Source organism: Dicentrarchus labrax, unplaced genomic scaffold, assembly GCF_905237075.1.
Source record: "Dicentrarchus labrax unplaced genomic scaffold, dlabrax2021, whole genome shotgun sequence".
Classification (NCBI taxonomy): domain Eukaryota; kingdom Metazoa; phylum Chordata; class Actinopteri; family Moronidae; genus Dicentrarchus; species Dicentrarchus labrax.
Window position 1 is genome coordinate 3,591,100 of NW_026136712.1, and position 20,321 is coordinate 3,611,420.

Genomic DNA, 20,321 nt, shown 5'->3' on the forward strand with positions numbered 1-20,321 from the left:
TAAACCATTTAAATACATTACCTCCAACAATTTGATCATGAAAAAATTTTCAATTTGAGTAACTAAGATATGTATTGTTAAGGTAACATGGATAAATAAAGTTAATTATAACAATTTCATTTTCAATCATATAAAGTCAACTAAAAGAAAATTCGATGGAACAAACTGAAACTATATCACCAATACTTAAAACACTATAATAATACACATATGTAAGAACAAAACAACTGAGTTATTACTTCATTCATTTTTGAGTTGGGTCTAATTCATCGGAATTAGTTAGCTTACTTCTTTTATTAAGATATGTAAAATATATGAAAAAAACAGACTCATGTACCTCAAATTAAAAACAGTATTGAAGTAAATGTACTTAAAATTCCTCCTTCCTTCCACAGCCAGAATGTATGAAACATTAGACCTCTGCCCTGAAAGTAAAGCAATCTATTGACATAGAGAGCGAAGTTTTTATATGCTGCAGTGTCATATTATTACTCAGCACTCAAAGACCTGGAAGACTTCAAATATCAAGACTCCTGACATGACACATCCTCCACATCCTCATCCCCTCATCTTCCTCACATCCTCCCCGTCCTCTTAGTAGCTGCCGCTCAGCTCAGTCTCATCATCATCAACCCTCCATCCTTTTCACCCTCACCTCCCCCACCGTTCCTACTGTTTTCTGCGTGTCGTGGGTGAACGATCACGACGCGCCTTTTAAATGTTAAGTGATGTGGGAAGAAGACTGTGATTCACTGCACGGGAAGGAGGGAGGAGCCTGTGGAGGAGCGAGAGAGAGAGAGAGAGAGAGAGAGAGAGAGAGAGCTTTTATTCTCCTCTCCGGGCTCCGCCGTGGTGAGAGCGCACAGGATGGAGCGGATGGAGTCGATGGAGCCGATCTCGGCGCACTACACCACAGCTTACCCGGAGATCCAGCCCGATAGCGGCTACGAATCCAGAGAGACCACTGACAGCCAGGCAAAGACCCCACCAGCTCCCACCTATGATGAGGAATTAGTGCACAAGGTAAGGTGGTACTGATACCATCATACTGTAGCTTGTACATCCAGGAAGTGGCTCGTTTTGTGGCAGCAAATTTTAAACTTTGCAAGATTGGGTTCTGTTCCACTACAAAACAACAAGAAAATGACTTTAAATGTGTGTGCTTTCTTAAAATGTATTTTATTTATCTGTTTATTTGCTGGCGTTTACGACATGTACCCTAAACCTGAAAGTACCCGGGTCCTCCAGCCGGGTGTACGCCCCCGCTCTGGGCAGGTTCTTGCGCTCTCCGTGGTGCTGATCTTCTCTTGGACGCGTTTCAGTTGGTCCGCTTCCCTCTTGTTGCGTGTCAAATCTGCCTAAAACACATAATTCCAATTCCAGTAATGAACAGTCAGCTTTTAAGAGTGCTGCCTCAGAGGAGAACAAGGCTGTAAGAGAGCACACTTTCTTCTAAAGTGCTCCCCAGCAAGACACACAATCCCTCCATCCAGGAGCAGATCTACAGAAAATTGATGGGGTGGCAAGAGGGTGGCACTGACACTTTAAGTGGTCTTAGAAATATATGCTGATTTAACCACAAATAATCAGGTATGTCAAAATGTGCTTGGACCCTAACCCTAACCCTAACCCCCAAATGAAGATATTTGAACTAAAAAACATAAAATGATTGTGGCACATTAGTAAAGCACTGAATAGAAAGGTGGCATTAGTTTTATTTCCAAATCCAAATCAAACATTTTCACTTATTGAATTTAATGCATCAAATCTGTTAGCATTTGTCACCAAAGTGAGGTCTATTCCCAGCTCCTACAATCCAGCCAAAGTGTTCTTTTTTTTAAGTATTTGTTGGGGGCTTTTATTGCCTTTATGATAGTGACAGCTGAAGACAGGAAAGGGGGGCAGAGAGAGAGGGGATGACACGCAGCAAAGGGCCGTAGATCGGATTCAAACCCTGGGCTGCTGCAGCCTCAGTACATAGGTCGCCGGCTCTACCCACTGACCTATCCAGGCACCCCTAAGTGTCCTTGAGCAAGATACTGAACGCCAAGTGTGTGTGTATGGGTGAGCTTTTGAGCACTGTGGATAGGAAGCACTGTATCACTCCTGATGAGCAGTTGGCACCTTGCATGGCATCCTCTGCTGTCAGTGTGAGAATGGGTGAATGTGGCAATTGTGGTAAAGTGCTCTGAGTGCTTTACAACATTTGCCAGAGAAAAACACAACCAGAGAAGTGCTGTATTAATACGAGTCCATATAAAATATAATGTGCTCCAAAGTGACAACTATTTTTAATAATAACTGTATTTGTATTGCGCTTTACAAGCAAGGAGCATAAAGTGCTTTCCAGTGGTCAGACAAGCAGGCGAGCCTATAAATGTGTATTAAGAGAGGATTTGAAAGCTGAGAGAGTCAGCAGACGGAATTGCAAAGCCAAGATGTCAGTACAGCAAAGATCCATCGTCTTTAACCCTGGAACAGCTAAAAGACCTAAGCCAGCAGATCTAAGGCTACATTCACACTGAAGGCTTTCCTTTGAAGGATTTCCCCCTGGGATTATTAAAGTATTTCTGATTCTGATTCTGATTCTGAAGGCACAAGTGACCCAAATCGGATTTTTGTTTGCTCATATGTGAGTGTGAAGAGCACAAATCCCATGGAATCTGATGTTTTTAATTCTGATTCAGGCCACTACCATATGTGGTTACAGGTCAGTGGGACTTCAGTGTGGACAGTCATATAAGAATTCACATGACTTTTAGAACACTGAAGACCGACATTCGTCATGCAGGTCAATTCAGGACCATGACCTGTTCACAATGGAGTCTGATATGGGCCACATTTAAAAAAAATAATGTAAACCGCAAAGAAAAAACAAGCCAGACGTGATGCTACAACTTAGTAATGTGTAGGATTTAAAAAATTGACTGAGATGAAGTTGAACATTGATACGGGCAAACAAAGCATTACAATAGACCAGGGAAGAATCATTTATCTGGTATTGCAGACATTGGAAATATTCCAGAGTTGGTAAAAACATGATTGTACAATTTTTTTGTTGAAAGTTTAGTTAAAAAATGTCACCCAAATTCTCAGCAATACCCTACTTGGAATAAAGGGACAGAGCAGAGGCAGGATTGCAAGATACAGCTGGAAGATAAGGAAGGGTGTAAGTGTGCCTTTGGATGTTCTGTTACACATATTCAGTTGCAGTAATATGAGTGTTTGTAGAAGCTTTGGGCTCATTTTTTTGGAACAGTGAGTCAAAACAAGCCGGCTTGTTTAGAGTCCAGACCACAGTGACCCTCCGTACTGCTCAGGAGGACTGGCCTTTGACCTGACTGTAGATGGAACAGAGAGAGAAGAGACACTCCCTTTGGGCTTCAGTGAAATGTCACTTGATATTATGAAGCTGTATTGTAGGAACAGCTTCCAGTTCAGCGTGAGGCAGCTGGGTCAGTGTACTTCATGGCCAATGGATTTTCATTTTGAAATGAGAAAACCTGAATATACCAATCTATCGTTTATAAATAGGAATAACATAACATTTTTAGTTTTGAATAAAAATAGAAAAAGAAAAATAACCCAGTTTTGTTTTGAAAAAAAAAACAACAATTCTAAAAATAGAAACCGAATAAATGACCTAAAAAATTTTAAAACTGCCATTTCCATTTTTTTGTTTTGAAGAAATTACCACTGTTTTGTTCCCCGAATTATAAATGGTAGTCCGAATGAAAAATCAGTTGGCCATAAAGTACACTGACCCAGCTGCAGTCAGTCAAAGCTTTCTTATCCACTTGGCCTTCAGTATGCATTGCCCTACTTTTAAATATGTGAGAACTGAGTAACCTTTTCATTTCTATACTAAAGTGAACATGATATGTAGTAAATCACATCCTACTTAAGACATTTCCCATTTGTCTGATGGTGTTAAAAGAAAATATCATCACTGCTCTTGTCATTTAGATGACACAATCTGCTATAATGTCATTGCATTTGAAGTAATTCTTTTAAAGAGTGATTTTGGTTATCAGGACTGCACACTAAGTGAATTTATGTCATTAGTGGGAATTTAGTGAGAGTTTTCCCAAAGGCTAATGATCCAATGAGACATGGACCGGGGTTAGCCTAATGCAGCCATTATGCACTTTGACCAGCTGCCTTTAATTGCCTTGGAAGCAGTATGCGAGCGCGTGTGTGAGGCTTGTATTGTAAGGGGGGTGGGCAGGTGCTCTGCAGAAGGGCGAATTAGAGCAATACAAGCCGTTCTTTCAAACATCACAGACAGTTCTTTCAGGTAAACACGAGTGAGCCAGTCGGTCCGCTCTGCCCTTTGTCTCACTAATGCAGTATTTCTTTTTACATTGTCTCTTTTTTCTGGGGCATGTGGTAGCTTTTCTTTCACTCTATCTCACCTGCTCCCACCCCCCCTGAGGGATCATGATTACACAACAAAAAAGAGGTGGTGCTTTGAGTGCTCTTTGGCTAGGGTAGAGCTTGTGGTAGGGTAGTGGAACTCCTCCTACATCTTAACACAATGGTGACACTTCCAAAATCAATAACAATAATGTTATAATAATACTACTTTGTTTATGTAGCACCCTTAAAAACAGTGCCTTGACAGACAAAGCCAGAACAGGCCATATAACAACATACAGCCAGACAAAGCAAGACAAAATTAAGATACATAAAAAAAAATACATAAAACAAATAAATTAATGAATTAAAAAAAAATGAAAAGATGGTATCAAGTCTCTGAGGCAGGCTGTTCCAATATAACACTGATATTGTATATACCATTCAATATCTTATGGAATTTGGGTTTAATAATCATGATATAGTTTATTTTAATGATAGGCTGGTGTTCTTATTGTCAACAATTCCTATTGAAAGACCAAAACCAACATGTCTACTGTATCTACTCTCCCCAAGCCCATTGGTTCCTACTGAAGGCTGATCTTTAAAGCTGCACTAATCTATATTGTTATGTGAACACTGGATTAAATGACTATATGTAATGTGAAAATGGTCACTCAGTGATACAACCACAGAGAATTATCACCCAACCATGCAGTTCCCCTCAGCTCTATACAGCAATTTAGTGTCTTTTAACTCATTATTTTGGTTTCACTCTCAACACTCTCAATATTTGCTCCAGCAGCAGCAGGCAGCTGTTTTCAGTATAAAGTCGTCTAATAAACCCTACTGTACACCACCTGTCCAGCACTAAACAGCAGACAGACACTGTTAGCCACTAGCTGGCTGCTAGTAGTTGGTGGAGAACAAAACAGAGCCAGCAGGAGACATAATATTGGATTTTCATTTGTCAGGTGAACAGACACAAGACTCCAAATGAATGGTAATGTTTAAACATGTCTGATGGATGTGCCATAAAAAAAATGTAAGGCCATAATATGTCAAACTTGGGTGCCAATGTTTTTGGTAAACATTACTCAAACAATATGTCATAGCTTAGAAAAAACTGGATTGGACTCAAATGCAACACAGTACATGCAGCAGGATGTCTTCTGTGATTTAATGAAAGTAACTTACAAGCATCTTAGGCAGGCAGGCAGGCAGATAGATAAGTGTAAGTCTATGAAAAGCTAAAAGTCCAACATGAGAAAACAGGTAAAATGCAACCAGAGACAAAGTAACCAAGGATGAAAAAACCCAGGAGAATACCAAGAGCATGTTATCCACAGACGAAACCAAAATAAACTGACAACTGACACAAGGGGACACAAAGACTGAATACACAGGTGACGGGGAAGGACAATGAGACATGTGAATGTGAGAATAATCAAGGCGTGGCAAAGGAAAACCAGCCTATTTTCAGCCACACACTGAAGGTCAAGTCTTTTTACCACTAACACCGCAAAGGAGTTTTTTAAAAAGGGTCTCCATTTTGTTTGTATTTTGAGCATGTGCATGAGGCACCATGTGCACAAGCATGGGGTTCTGCACTATTGCTTCGGTTTATGCACCAAGGAACACAGCGATGCATTGGACGCAATGCATTGGACAGGTATTAGATGTTGAGATTTCCAGTGTGTAGGGTTTAGTGGCAAAGTTGCAGATTACAACCAACTGAATACAGCTCAGCCTCAAGAAGAAACTACGATGGTCACGACAAACAATCTAGAGCCAGTGTTTTGTTTGTCTGTTCCTGGCTACAGTAGAAACATGGTGGTTCAACGTAGTGGCCCGCTCCCTCTGTAGCTATAAACAGCTCATTCTAAGGTAACAAAAACAAAATGATAATTATTATATATACTGGACTTTTAAGATTTTAACATTTTCAAAGAATTAGCTTTGCAAATATGTGGCTCCTTGATGTGTTTTTAATAGTTTTATAGCACAGAGGAATAAGATATACCAGGCTTTTGACACATGGGCACTACTATACTTATTTCTAGAAGATTAATTAATAGTTGGTTTTGGTCTTTCATGGTATTTGTTAACAATAAGAAATAAGTATCACCAAACACAAGCTTTAAGAACTTTAAGTGTTTTACACTAATTTCCTGAGCTTATTTGAGTGTTCTAACCCATTATGTTTATATTACAAATTATTTTGAAAGTACTTCTAAAGCCCTAGTTGTCATCCACACACATATACATCCATATATATATTGTGTTACACTGATATTAAGGCTTTTCAGTAACACAGAGTAATTCCCATCTGGTTATTCTATCTATATTTTTTATATTTATATTTGCGTCAAGCATCAGATCGACTTTTAATATTGGAAGCTACAGTAATCTGCTACCGCTCTGTGGTTTCAACTCCCAGCTGTGCAGAATATTGCACAGTTTAAATTAATGCCAATATGAAAACTGTCAAGCTAAATTACATTCTAGCCTGTGTGACGCAGACTTCACACTCTGCAGATAGATAAAAGTGACATTTCCCATTGCTCAGGCAGAGGAGATCAGCACATCCTTACGACTCCAACTTCCCATACAGTAAACATGTTTATCACCACGATGGCCTTCATGGAGGCTCTTATACTGAAGCTTCTTGGGCTCAGAGAGAAAGAATGGCACTTAACAATCGGTGTATTAGCTCTGGAAATGAATAATCAAATTCTCTCTCTTTCTTTATAATTCTCTCTCTCTCTCTCTCTCTCTCTCTCTCTCTCTCTCTCTCTCTCTCTCTCTCTCTCTCTCCACACCACACATACACACAATATACTGCATGCATCATCCACAGCATCCATGTCTTCTTCCCGAACATCTGCGGTTCTTTCACCTAATTGCCTCCAGTGAGGTTTTATGAGACAGACTCTCTTCCCAGCTAACCTCTGTTACCACGGAAACAGCGTCATATACCCCTCACCCACCTCAAACACACATACATCCTCATCACCATCACGTGTACATGTGCATGTATAATTCTACAACTATGGTTGTTTCACTCCACTGGTTGTGTCCTCACATACACACATGCATGCATTAAGTAACATGCTTTCAGTGATGTACAGTAAACAGGAAACAGATGCCATGAAGTCCCAGGAGGATCAGATGAAATATGATATTGCTCTTGGTTTGTACTCTACATGTTTGTTAAAGCTACTCTGTGTTTACTTTCTGATTTTTTTTTCCATTTTGAAGGCATTCATAGTATGTAAAATACCCAAAACCCTAAACCTAAGTGTGATGTTTTAAAAATGTGTTTGCAAGGTGTTTTTTGCCTTTTCCAAAACACAAACACAATAGTGTAAGGCAGTGGTTCCCAACCTTTTTTCTTAAGGGACCCCTTTTCTGTCATTTAGTACACTGACAACCACTGACTGTATTTTAATATATTTCATGGATATGTTATGATACTACAAATAGTGAACTCAGTAACTGCAAACTGCAGTTTGTGTAAAAAGTGATTTGGATTAGTTTTGAGCAGATTATTTCCTTTCTAGGGGACATTTTGTACAATTCTCTGTCTGTATTTTGTGTTTTTAACAAACTTAATTGGCTTCTTTTTCTGATTTCTTGTCCCTGGCGCTTGGCCATTGTTCACTGTAATGTGATTTTAACTCAAAAAAAAATCTTGATTCCCCTAGAGACACAAACTTGGTTTAGTAAGTTACAGAAGTATTTTGTTTTCACAAAATTACAAATGAAGTCAGTGTCACTTGGATGGATTAAACAGTGTGATTATCTGCTCTAATGTAGGCTGCTAACGTAAGCAATGCATGCACGGCTAATATACAATCTGACAGTATTAACTAAGTGCATTGTTTTGTGGGGTTAGTATGCTAAAATGTGCTAATTAGCACTAAAGACCAAGTACAAGTGAGGCTGAAAAGAATAAAGGTTTATTAGTAAGTGGTATCCATATTATATCCATGTTAGAATGTCACCAGCAAGATATGTAACTACCTGTTCACTGCTAGTCACATCTCCTATGCTGCGCATCGTCTTTCATTATTTCAGCATGCACAAACACTTTTTGTGGTTAGGGGTTAGAAATAATAGATATAAAAAATATTAGATAGTTAGCTTTTTTTTCGAGAACATTTTTAAGGTGGTAGCAGGTTCAAGGTTTTCATTCATTAAAACCCTGTTGAGTCCCCCATTGTTTTCATACAGGCTCCAACAAGCCTTGAACATCACAGTGCTCTACCTTTTTATCACTGACTAAACATTAGGATCTCTTAAGCATCATTTTTCTTTCCAATGCTGCACCGACTTTCCGACGAGAGAGAGTAACACAATGAAGTTATTACTGACGCCTGAGTAGAGTTGATATGAAAATTCAGAGGATGATGCAGTATCCATATTTTATCCACAACTGAGCTGTGACACATTTCCAAGAGTTTCTGCAATCCTTCTAAATAGTAATACTGAGATCAAAGGCAGGCTATAAAACCTGTAACTGTTGAGAAAAGCTGCTCCAGCTTCTTAACTATAATCCTTTCCTCTTTCTCCCTGCTTCCACTTCTTTCAGCCTTTATCCTTCTTTCATTCTTTGTCTTGCTTGTAGAAAAAGGGTCAATATACATTTTTTGCCTACATAGCAAATGGTGGAGAGTTGACAGAAAATGGAGTGTGAATGACATGCAATATTTAATGCATTGTGGTTCATGGTTGGTTCATTCACCCATAGGCAACCGGGGTGCCCCTGCATTTGAAATTCAATGGAAATTTAATACAAGCCCACATCTAGATGTCTAGCCAAGACCACTTCTCATAGTCTACTGACATCAAATACCATCAAAATCTCCTTGACAAGACCCCCTTTGAGCCACAATGATCATGACAGAATGAGGTCAAAATTTTGACCAAGACACAGACATATCATCTATGGAAATTTTAAACAGCAGCAATATGTAAAGGTCTTTGTAAGATGACTTTTGAGCATCAATAAATATTCATTTGATGCTCACAGTTAGACATCTTGTTAAAACAACCTCTGAATATCAGAAGACGTTCGCAACAATTAACAGGTCAAAATGTATGTTTTTTAAAGGCCACTTTTGAATGTCAATGTTGAGTTCACAACAAGTTTACTATTAGATATTCAGCCCAGACCACTTCGAACATACAGAAATCCATTTCACTCCAGTGACAGGATAAACAAACAATTACAAACATGGATTTATAAAAGTAAACCCCAATTTACATTGTTGCCCAGCACTGTCCAGAAATGTACACCTATTCTCTGCCTTTTTTGGGAATTTGGGAGGTGTGCATCCACTCTAACACTGTTCTCTGAGAGTGATGTCATTATATGTCTTGTTTTGTCAGTCTAAAATCCAAAGATGTTCAGATAGAAGCAGGAGCATTTTCTGCCATTTTTGCATGAAAAATTACTTTAACAAGTAATCAGTTCTCAAAGTATCCCCCAGTATTTTATTAATCACTGCAGCTCTAATCATCCAATACTGATGTTCTTGTCTGACGGCAAGGTTGAACGGGCTCACAAGTACACGTCTTGTTAAGACCAATTCTGAACATCATCAGACATTCACAACACGATCAAAATTGAATGGTTTGGTCAAGCCCACTAAAATGACCCATAATAGCCACTCAGACTGGATTTCAGCATGAAAACTTCTTTCTTGAGAGGACAGAGAACAGCTCGGCTCTGGCTCATTAACTATGTGTCACAGTTGGAGGACATTGTGTGCGTGGAGACGGTGGGTACCTCAGTGTGACTTTTCTAAGTGGGTTTACAAATGAAAGACCATGGCCTATAGAAGATGAAGTATTGACTCATGGACCTGCTGACTAAATTGGATGCTTCTGAATGCTGCCTTTCATTCATTTCATTGTCTTGAAGGTTATCTCCTCCAGCTTGTGAGTCACACCATAATAGCAGAACACTGCCAAGCTCTTGTTAAAAGATAATATTATTTGTGCTGTTTGGAAGCAGAAATGTCCACCGTGACGCAGGCACTGACTCACAACTCAAAATTATAAAATGACTGCGAGGGCTGATTCTGATACCAATATAGTTTGTATTAAACCTGACTTTCCTGCAGACAATCCTGGTCGGAGACAGCGGAGTGGGGAAGACGTCTCTGTTGGTGCAGTTCGATCAAGGAAAGTTCATCCCCGGCTCCTTCTCTGCTACAGTGGGCATTGGATTCACGGTGTGTGTGCATGCACAATCAGTGTGTGCATATCTTTCACATACAGGACATTCTCTTGTTGAAATTAAGTAGGACAAATCACACATGTCAGTTCAGCCAAAATAAAGCCATGTTTTCTCATTTACCTCAAGTGATATGTTACATGATATGTTTTTTTGCTTTAAGTGGCCCAGTTTTTGAACTATCTGTATGAGATTTCTGCCTCCACTCCTCTACAATGGAAGTATGGAAGTAATTCCACAACACTGCTAAATCTCAACAGCAACAGGCCTTTACAGATATAGTTTGCCCTGTTATAGATGATTCACAGAACACTTGGGAAACAGAAGTACATCAACTTAATTACGTTATTAAGTCCTTCAAGCTAAATATAGGACAAGCTGACGTCACGATCACTGGCCAACTGCCAACCTGTTCTCTATGATGTAAATCTAATGAGCTATTGGTATTACCAAAGAACAATGGATGCTCTGGAAATAAACTACTTTGTTGTGCACCAGCATAGTGGCTAATGAGAGGTGAGCCTGTCACTTATTGCCCCTTGAGAGTGAGTTCTATTTCCGTGGCCCAGAGGTAACATGTTTGACTCTTAGCCCATGTACCGGACTCTTTAACTCCCAGTAACACAATGTCCTGGTGGTAATAGTAGCTGCCAGCCAGCTCTTCTCTTGATGGGAAGTTCAGGTTTTATTTTAGATGCAAAATGGTAGATAGCGTAGTTCAGATTTGTTTCACAGTCCAAAACAACAAATGTTTAATCGTCAAACATAACTCTGGTTGCTCTCTTGGCGTCAGCATGCCGAACATGGAGGCTTACCTTCTCTCTAGTCCGCCTTTACCCCTTTTACTTGTTGTAACTCAACTTTACAACAAGTGGTGGTGATGTTGAAATCATGTGCCCAAGGTGTAGTTTGTAGTAGTTCTGCCATAATCCTGAACAGAAAAAGAAAAAAGTAACCAGGGCGATGCTAACTTCCAGGTTGGCCTACAAAAAAAAAAAATCCCTGCAGCACTCTACTTCCTCAGAGGCGGTTAGATAAAAGTGGATGTTGACACACAGATAATGAGCTATGATAGCTTCCTTGATTATTAATGAACACTGCAATTTCCAATTTTAGAGTTCACAGAAGTTTAACTTAATGCAAAAGATTCAGAAGGATTGCAGTGATTCCACTGAAATTACTTGATACTGCCATCATTTTGCATTCCAAATGCTGATGTGACCGGGCCGAACAAACTAAAAGACTTGAGTAGTAGTTCCAAAGATGACAGTGAGGTGTGTGGATTAGTAACAAGGACACTGATTCTTGTATTGGAGTGGAGGCAGAATTCTCACAACCTGGACAAATACAGGAAAATCATGTTTGTTTTTTGTAATTCTGACAAATTGTTCCTTTAATCAGCCTTTAATATGAGTAGCTAGTGGCTTTTCCAACATCAGTTGTGTTTCTCCTCCTCTCAGAATAAAGTGGTGACTGTTGACGACGTAAAGGTCAAACTACAGGTCAGTAAGTGAATCAGTTCAAGAGAAAACTTGGATGTGCTTTCACAATAGAAGACCTATTTTTAGAGCACAGGCTGGTTTCCTCTTGGGCACCAGTGTTATAACTGAAAATTAGAGTTAGCCAAGTGGAACCAGGCCAAGTCTCCATGTACAGCTTCTTTTTCCTTCTCTGCTTCAGATTTGGGACACGGCGGGACAGGAAAGGTTCAGAAGTGTGACACATGCTTATTACAGAGATGCACATGGTAAGGCAAATATACTACGTCATCAACAGCGGACTCTACTTTTATCCACAAATGTTACTGCAGTAGAGATGTGCAGCAATGGAACCGTGTGTTCATTCATCTTTTTTATTGGTTCTATCTCCACAGCTTTGCTCCTCCTGTATGACATCACAAGCAAAACCTCCTTTGACAACATTCGGGTAAGTCTGGGATATGTCTCATGCCAAAGTATGTAATAGACCAGCCAATCCACTAGAGCAGGGCTGTCCAAAGTGGAGCCCATTGGCCAGTGCCTGAATTGGACCAAAAGAGGTACCAGTACCCTAATTCAGCATAACCCTAAACACAACATAACCCTAATCCTAACTCTTTTGGCATTTTTTATTCTTTTTAACAAGGCCATTTTCAGTGCTGTTTTCTTAGCATAAAGCTATCTGCATGTTTACACAGCGACAACAAATACTGTGTCAGCGCCACATTTTGCCTCACCTAGTCATGAAAAGCACTTGTGTATGAAGGTGCAGTATAGGTCAGACAAGCACAGGACTTTCACCCATGAGACCGCTGTTTGTGTCCTGTGTGAGACCAAAATCTTATTTTAAGTTATACGTATTTGTGTTAACTTACATAATGTACTTAACTTACGTCAGATATATTATCTTTTCCTAAACATAACCAAGCAGTTTGGCACTAATGCTAATCAAACAGCAAGCTTTATTTTGGAAGTGTAACAGGATGTTGCATATTTATTATTGCTCATTTGACCATGGAACAAGAACGCCTTGAAAACGTGACACTGCCACGCCTAGGTGAGGCAAAACATTACACTGCCATGGTGGACCAGTGTGTGTATTACATGCTTTGGCTTGATACATGGTTGGATATGTCTATTGCCTGGAGAGATATGGAATAAAGCTCCTGGATCAGTTATACAAGTGTTGGCACTCATGTATGTCTGTGTGTGTGTGTGTGTGTGTGTGTGTGTGTGTGTGTGTGTGTGTGTGTGTGTGTTATTAACCTGCCTTCAGGTTTCAGCCTAATGCAAACACACTTTCTCTCAGTTATTGTTGGACTGTCTGTGTATTTATGCATCTGTCTGTCTATCTGGTTTCAGGCATGGTTAACAGAAGTCCATGAGTATGCACAGAGCGATGTAGTCATCATGTTGCTGGGCAACAAGGTGAGTGGAAATAGACTGTGCAGCTCAGCAAGTGAAAAGAGAAAGTATGAAGAAAAAGAAAAGGGATGTGATCTTTAGTGAAACCTGTTACTGTTTTGATTCATTCTCAATGCTTTCATCAACCTGGCCAACTGCAGCAGCAGCTGTTTCCAGAAAAAAGGCTTTTATAAACCCACCGTACACTACCTGCTCAGCTACCTGCTCAGCAGACACAGTTAGTGACTAGCTGGTTGACTTAGTGGAGCTTTTAACAGCCAGATATTTCTCTGTTTCTCAGGAGATCAGATCCAAACTAGAGGGAGAGTGACTATTGGACAAATAAAAGCTGACGTTGCTCAGTGTCTGCTGGGTGTGTTCAAGCATTCTTTCCCAACATGTGGCTTGTTCCACTGCCCCCAGGTTGCTTATAAAATCTATCTGGACTGCTTTAGCTAACATTATTTGTCATTTTCATCTTGGCTACAATCAGCTGCTACCTACAGGCCTCCACTTCAAACTCCCCCATGTGATGATAAATGAAACTTCTGTTTAGCTCAAGGACTGGCTCCTCAATTCTAAAGTTTCCTGCTGGACACAAGATTCCTCCTACCTCACTGTAATAATGTAAATCATGCTGGTAGGCCTCGCCCCTTAAAATCAGCTTTTCAACGAGCACAGAGAAACTTTCCACTTTCAGCAGATGAATGTGAAAACATCCTTCTAGAGTCAAACTCTGCACATACAGCATTCAAACAGCACGCTGCAGGGACAAGGAGAAACTGATTTCTGACTGGAGGGGGGCTTTAAGTAACATAGCAATGTGCCAGCAATAGGCAAGGAAGATGTAAAGGCCGATGTATGAATGTAAACAGTGCAGGTTTGAATAATATTCCAAAAGAGATGTATTATGAGGAATTATAATAAATGAATACTGTTTACAAGAAAACTCCACAGGTACACTTTGAAATGTATGTTAAAAAGTGACACCATGTTTATTTGTACACTAATCATCCTGTACGAATTCTGTGGCTAAAAATAAGGATAGGATAGGATGCCACAAAGTATACAGAAGCCACATTTTTCAAGCAAAGTAAATAGTATATTAATGATGATGGCATTTGTTAGCTAGCATCCTATTCTAACCATACTGCACTGTGTCTCTCTGTCAGGCTGACATGAGCAGTGACAGAGCGATCAGGAGAGATGAAGGAGAGAGGCTGGCCAGAGTGAGTATTTCATTCACTGCTCTACAACCACAGCTGATGTGCTGTACTCTGCTGCTCACTGTTGTTTGCTCGTCTTCACGTCTTTAGGAGTATTCAGTTCCGTTCATGGAGACGAGTGCCAAGACTGGAGTCAACGTAGAGCTGGCCTTCACTGCTGTGGCCAAGTATAAAACAATTATTATTATACCGGTATGGTAGGGTATGGTATGGTATTGTTAATTTAGGTAATAACTCATAAGTGATCGATTTAATTAAATAATAAAATATTAAAATAATAAATTTCTTGTACGTTAGATCTAGATCCAGAAAGAATAAACCCTTACAAAAATATCACCAAAGCCATCCGATAATTTATTTCTTGAAAGGCCCTTCAACTTTTCAATTCATGCTGTAATGCTATAATGCGATTTTGTACATTTTAAGTGGATATAATTCATAAATTGACCTCAAATTTGGAGTGAACCCTTGAATTTGCATTTTGTCCTTATTTTAATTAGATTTTTCAATAATAAAGTACAAATGAAGGGCTATTTTAAATGGGCTATATACACCAAAATAATGATTATGAAAATATCAATATATCACACTTGAAAATATTTCAGACCTCTATTTTGAACCCCAGTCCCAATCATAACATTTATTTCTTTAAGTAAAACATAAAAATTGTATTGATACAGTTAATATGAAGAATATTATGCAAAAAAGCGCCATACGTGACCATTTATTAGGAATAATACATTTTTGACATGATTGATATAATTATTTTGATTTACATAAGAGTAGAGTGATCATATAATATACAACAATCTAATTCATTCACTTACATCATCCAGAGTTAGTCACACTCGCCTCCTATTAAACTGCTGAACTGTTAAGACTGAACCACTCCTCATTCTCCTCATAGTTGCTCCATGTTACTGCTTCCAAGTGTTCAGAGCTTGCCACGTAATTTTTTTCTTCCCACCATGTAAAATCCTCTAAAATGGTAATAAATAAAATCTGTGGTCAGCAGCCCAGCAGGCATGGTGCTGCAGCTGACACAGCAAGCTTCACAGATGGTTAAGTAAAATTTGCCCCATGCTTCATAATTTACTATGCCATCCAAATAATAATGACATCCCCAATGTAGTCATTTGTGTCACTTAAGGCAATCTAAGAAAAGTCCATCGGTACTGTTTTCTAAACTGTGTGGTCCTGTTTTTCAGGGAACTGAAGCACCGGGCCGTGCAGCATCCCAATGAACCCAAGTTCCAGATTCATGAGTACATTGAAGCACAGAAGGAGAAGTCCGGCTGCTGCAGCTACTTCTAAATCTCCTCTCCTGAGTCCTCCTCCCACCGCTCTGGGTGAACAGACTGTCAGAGACACACGAGAGCTACAGAGTGGGAGGATAGCCCTATTAACTCACTGCTGCTCCCAAAATATGATGCTGCCATTCATTCAACACTAAAAGCCAAAAGTAGATCAGTGGAGTGAGAGGAGGAGAAACTGAGCTACAGACTCACAAAACCCACAGTTTTATTTAGCTGAGAAAAGTTTACCCAACTGTTTTCAGACTGGCATTTATGATTACAGTAGTTTTAGAGAATAGAAGATTATTGAAATGATATGAGAAAATAACCTTGTTTTATTTGTGAGAGTTAGATGAGAAGATCAATACCACTCTGTGTGTGTGTGTTAAGTATGGTGCTGAATCAGGAAGTGGTTAGCCTAGCTTAGCATTCAGACTGGAGGCGGGAGAAAACAGCTAGTCTGGTTCTGTCCAAAGGTAAAAAAAAGATGCCTACTACAGATTTAAGCCATACTATATTAAAATCATATTGCTTGTTAACTTTTCTGAACAATAACAAACACACAGCCATTTATGGTTCTTTTTTTTTTTTAAATGTAATTCATTCATATATTTTGGCCTACCCTGTTATATTTCATGTTTATATTGTACTATTTTTCATATAGACAACTACATATAGGTTTCTGCCTCTTAAAAGGAAGTTTTTCTTTGCCGTCAAGTGCTTGCTCATGGTGGTACTGTTGGGTCTCTGTAAATAATTTTATAAGGAGTACGGTCTAGACCTGCTCTATTTGAAAATTGTACTAACGTTTGTTATAATTTGGAGCTATACAAATAAAATTGAATTGAATTGTAACTTCTCAAAGACTGCGCAGCCTTGGACAGGGTCTTGACTGCTGTCCCTTACAGAGCTCATGTCGTCTGAGCTAGTTTTGTCATTCTCACGCCCCAGTTCTGCTTTTGAAACGATCAGATTCATAAATGGCACAAAAACACATTTCTCATCAGCAGCAGCCTCAGGTACATCCTCATTTCCTGCCAATATCAAAGAAAATGCTGCTCTGCACTAAATCTGACTGTTACTGTGACAGTAAGCTATAAGCAAATGTTCCTACATTGTGTCTGTAGTTACTCAAAGTAACAGTGAAATGAATGGACTGGGGGGGGGGGTAATTAAGACCCAGGTTGCTAAAGACCCCAGGTATGCATTTAAAGGTTCACCTGCACACTAAAAGAAATACAATATTAACACTCTGCAGCAGCTATGTGAGATTGTATATCAGTGGTTTGAGCTAAATGCTGACATTAGCATGCTAACATGCTAACAATAACAGTGCTAAAATGCTAATATAAGTAGTATGATGTCTACCAAGTTTAGCATTTTAGTTTAGCATGTTAGCATGCTAATGCTCATAAGGGATGAATAAGTATTTGGTCATATAGGACAAATTCAAATGTTGACCTGATGTTGGCATTAGATGGAAAGTTAAGGGATCATCAAAGTCATTCAACTCGTCTTCACAAACAGGACTGTCAATACCCATTTTAATGACATTCAATCCAAGTGTTGTCAAGACTAAAAAAACAGAACGATCAACCTCATGGTGGCGCTAGAGATTTCATGGTAACCCATCCAATTGAGCTATTTTCAGTCTGGACCAATGTGGTAGACTGACAGACTGACCAACATAGCCATACCTAGAGCTATCGTGCTAGCATGGCTAAAGCAACAATTTATTGTGTGAGGGGAGTTACATGTTTCAGCTAACGAATGCTTAGCTTAGCATGCTAAGCTAGACTACCCACAGCGCGACTGAACCTCCTCACTTAATGCAGACACATGAGATTGAATTGATCTTCTCATCTAACTTTTAGAAAGAAAGGGAATATGCATATTTTCCGATTTTTTTCTTGAAGGAATTTTATAATTCATGCTTCTTTGAACAATATTTTTTCAAATATATCTTAGGTCATTTGCCTTACATAGATCTCTGACTGGAAATAGTTTTATACCTACATTTTAATTGACCACTAAATCCTTGCTGATGGAAGTACAAGGATGTTACAAACACCAATTTGCCAAAGTGAAACATATTGTAAAAACTACATACAGCCACACAACATTAATAGAAGCCAGAAGAGAACACCACAGAGTTATATAAGTTGTGGATCCACAACATTGCTACAACCTTATGTGTCATACAATCTACTGACAGATCTAGACAAAGGCCATACACTGTGTCATGGATGCAATTCAAAGCCAAGTCCGTGGACAAAAGCCCTGTTTGTTTGACTTAGTCAGACTGGTTCATTCTTGACAAACTGCTCTCGAAGTGACTGTCAGCTGCTGCTTAACGCTCGCTGACTCAAGAAAAGCTCAGGGACACAGCTGGAGAATAAGCTAATGTTCTCTGAGCGCCTGGTGAGGACGACTGCAAGACAACTCTATTTCTGAACATGCACAGGAACGCATTCATGTGGTCATGATAAAAAATGTTTTGGTCACCTGAAATGTGTCTCTACAGGAGGAATGCTGCAAAAGACCAAACATAAACTTGCCAATGATCTGTGGTTGGATTTCCAATTTTGTCTTTAATGTATGGAACATCTATGTACATACTGAATTTGTGAGTGAGCAGATTTTTGAAAAATAATTTTCCTCCCTGAAAAAAAAAAATTGCTTTTATAGCCTGATTTTAATGCTTAGTTGCATGTTCGCTGGATTGCATGAACCAAATCTCTGCACAGTGCCTCCAGAATGTATTAAAGTTGGTTTATATTTGTATCAAGATTAACGGAAAAATATGAACAAATAATCAGCATTTCTCTTCAGATTTTAACTCAACACTCAGGGTTAAATTTTGATTTGAAATATGAGATCTAGATATATGTATGTGTATCAAAACATTAAAGCTGCATAAATTGATTCATAAAAAGACATTTGCCACTAGGGGGCAGCAGAACAAAAGGTTTTTGGCCACCAAATAAATGTATTATTTACTCTTTAAAGGCTAAATGCCACGCTTTGTTTATCAGCTAGTTGCTAACTTTGTCTGACACTTGTCGTTAGGCAGGTATGGTACGGTGAGGTTTATCAGAATATTTGAACTAAGCTCAGTTTTAAATACTTAAAGATCCAGTGTGTAACATTTAGGAGGATCTATTGGCAGAAATGGAATATAATATTCATAGGTATGTTTTCATTATTATATAATCACCTGAAAATTAGAATTGTTGTGTTTTCGTTACCTTAGAATGAGCTGTTTTTATCTACAGAGGGAGCAGCAGCCCAGAATGGACAAACCAAACACTAGCTATAGCTAATGGCTTGGAAGGCAAGCAGTAATCAAATGGTGATGCAACTTCACCGCTAGATGCCACTAAATTCTACACACTGGCCCTTGGCTTTAAGACAAGCTAAAATGCTACATAGAGCTAAGGAGAACTGCAGAGTTGGATTGTAATTCTCTGTGGGTTGTTCATTACGGCAACACCTTTTACATTGCACATAATCATTTAATCCATTGGTAATATTAAAATATTGATTAGTGCAACTTTAAGGAACCAATGATGTCAGAACAACAGCTCCATGTTCAGGTTTTACACAAACAAGTCTATAAACTTTGACAACAGTATGCAATGCTCTTCTGCAAATATTTCATATTAGTCAGTTACGGGATGCTCTGACTCAGCACAGCTCAGGTCTGACACAATCTAAAATTATACATATTGTGAACATTAGACCTTGTATATACTGAGCAGTTGTTTGTTGTCAGACCACACTGCCAATAGCTGTCTTTGATGTGCTGTATGCTGCATAAAAAATAAACTATTTTTAACTGAACACACTTTATATGAAGTCTCCCCTGCAGTCACCCACCATATGGTTGTTAACTGTAGCCAGAAGGCTGCTCATGTGTATGTGTGTGTCTGTGAGAGAGAGAGAGAGAGAGAGAGAGAGAGAGAGAGAGAGAGAGAGAGTGCCATCAATGAAATACAGACAAACCAATGGACAAACAATGCCTGTGAGGCTTTCCAGTCCCTGTTCCATTGAATTCCTCTTATATCTTTGGCTGGGTTTATACCTCACTCATTAAACAATCATAAAACGTGTGTTTAATGTGTATTAAAGCTGTAAGGTTATAAACCTACAGGAATAAATAACTTCCTATTTGCAGGTCAAGCCTTCAAAATAAAAGGGCAAGCATTGCAGGCCACGTAATAGCATGTGGTATCACTATTTGCGCTCTTGTCTCGAGAAGCCATATGAAGTTGTGACCAAATCGTACTGCAATTTGTGGTCGTTGAAAGTTGTTGAA

The 20,321-nt window shown here is 39.1% G+C and overlaps 1 protein-coding gene across 1 annotated transcript; it reads left to right on the plus strand.

Moving 5' to 3' along the window:
• Positions 1–681: 681 nt before the first annotated feature.
• On the plus strand, positions 682–19,846 carry LOC127372917 (ras-related protein Rab-37-like). Its single transcript, XM_051416852.1, has 9 exons — positions 682–1,023; positions 10,488–10,598; positions 12,061–12,102; positions 12,281–12,347; positions 12,474–12,526; positions 13,441–13,506; positions 14,655–14,711; positions 14,799–14,875; positions 15,917–19,846. The coding sequence occupies exons 1-9, from the start codon at positions 868–870 to the stop codon at positions 16,020–16,022; spliced, it is 735 nt and encodes a 244-aa protein (XP_051272812.1). The 5' UTR covers positions 682–867; the 3' UTR covers positions 16,023–19,846.
• Positions 19,847–20,321: the final 475 nt, after the last annotated feature.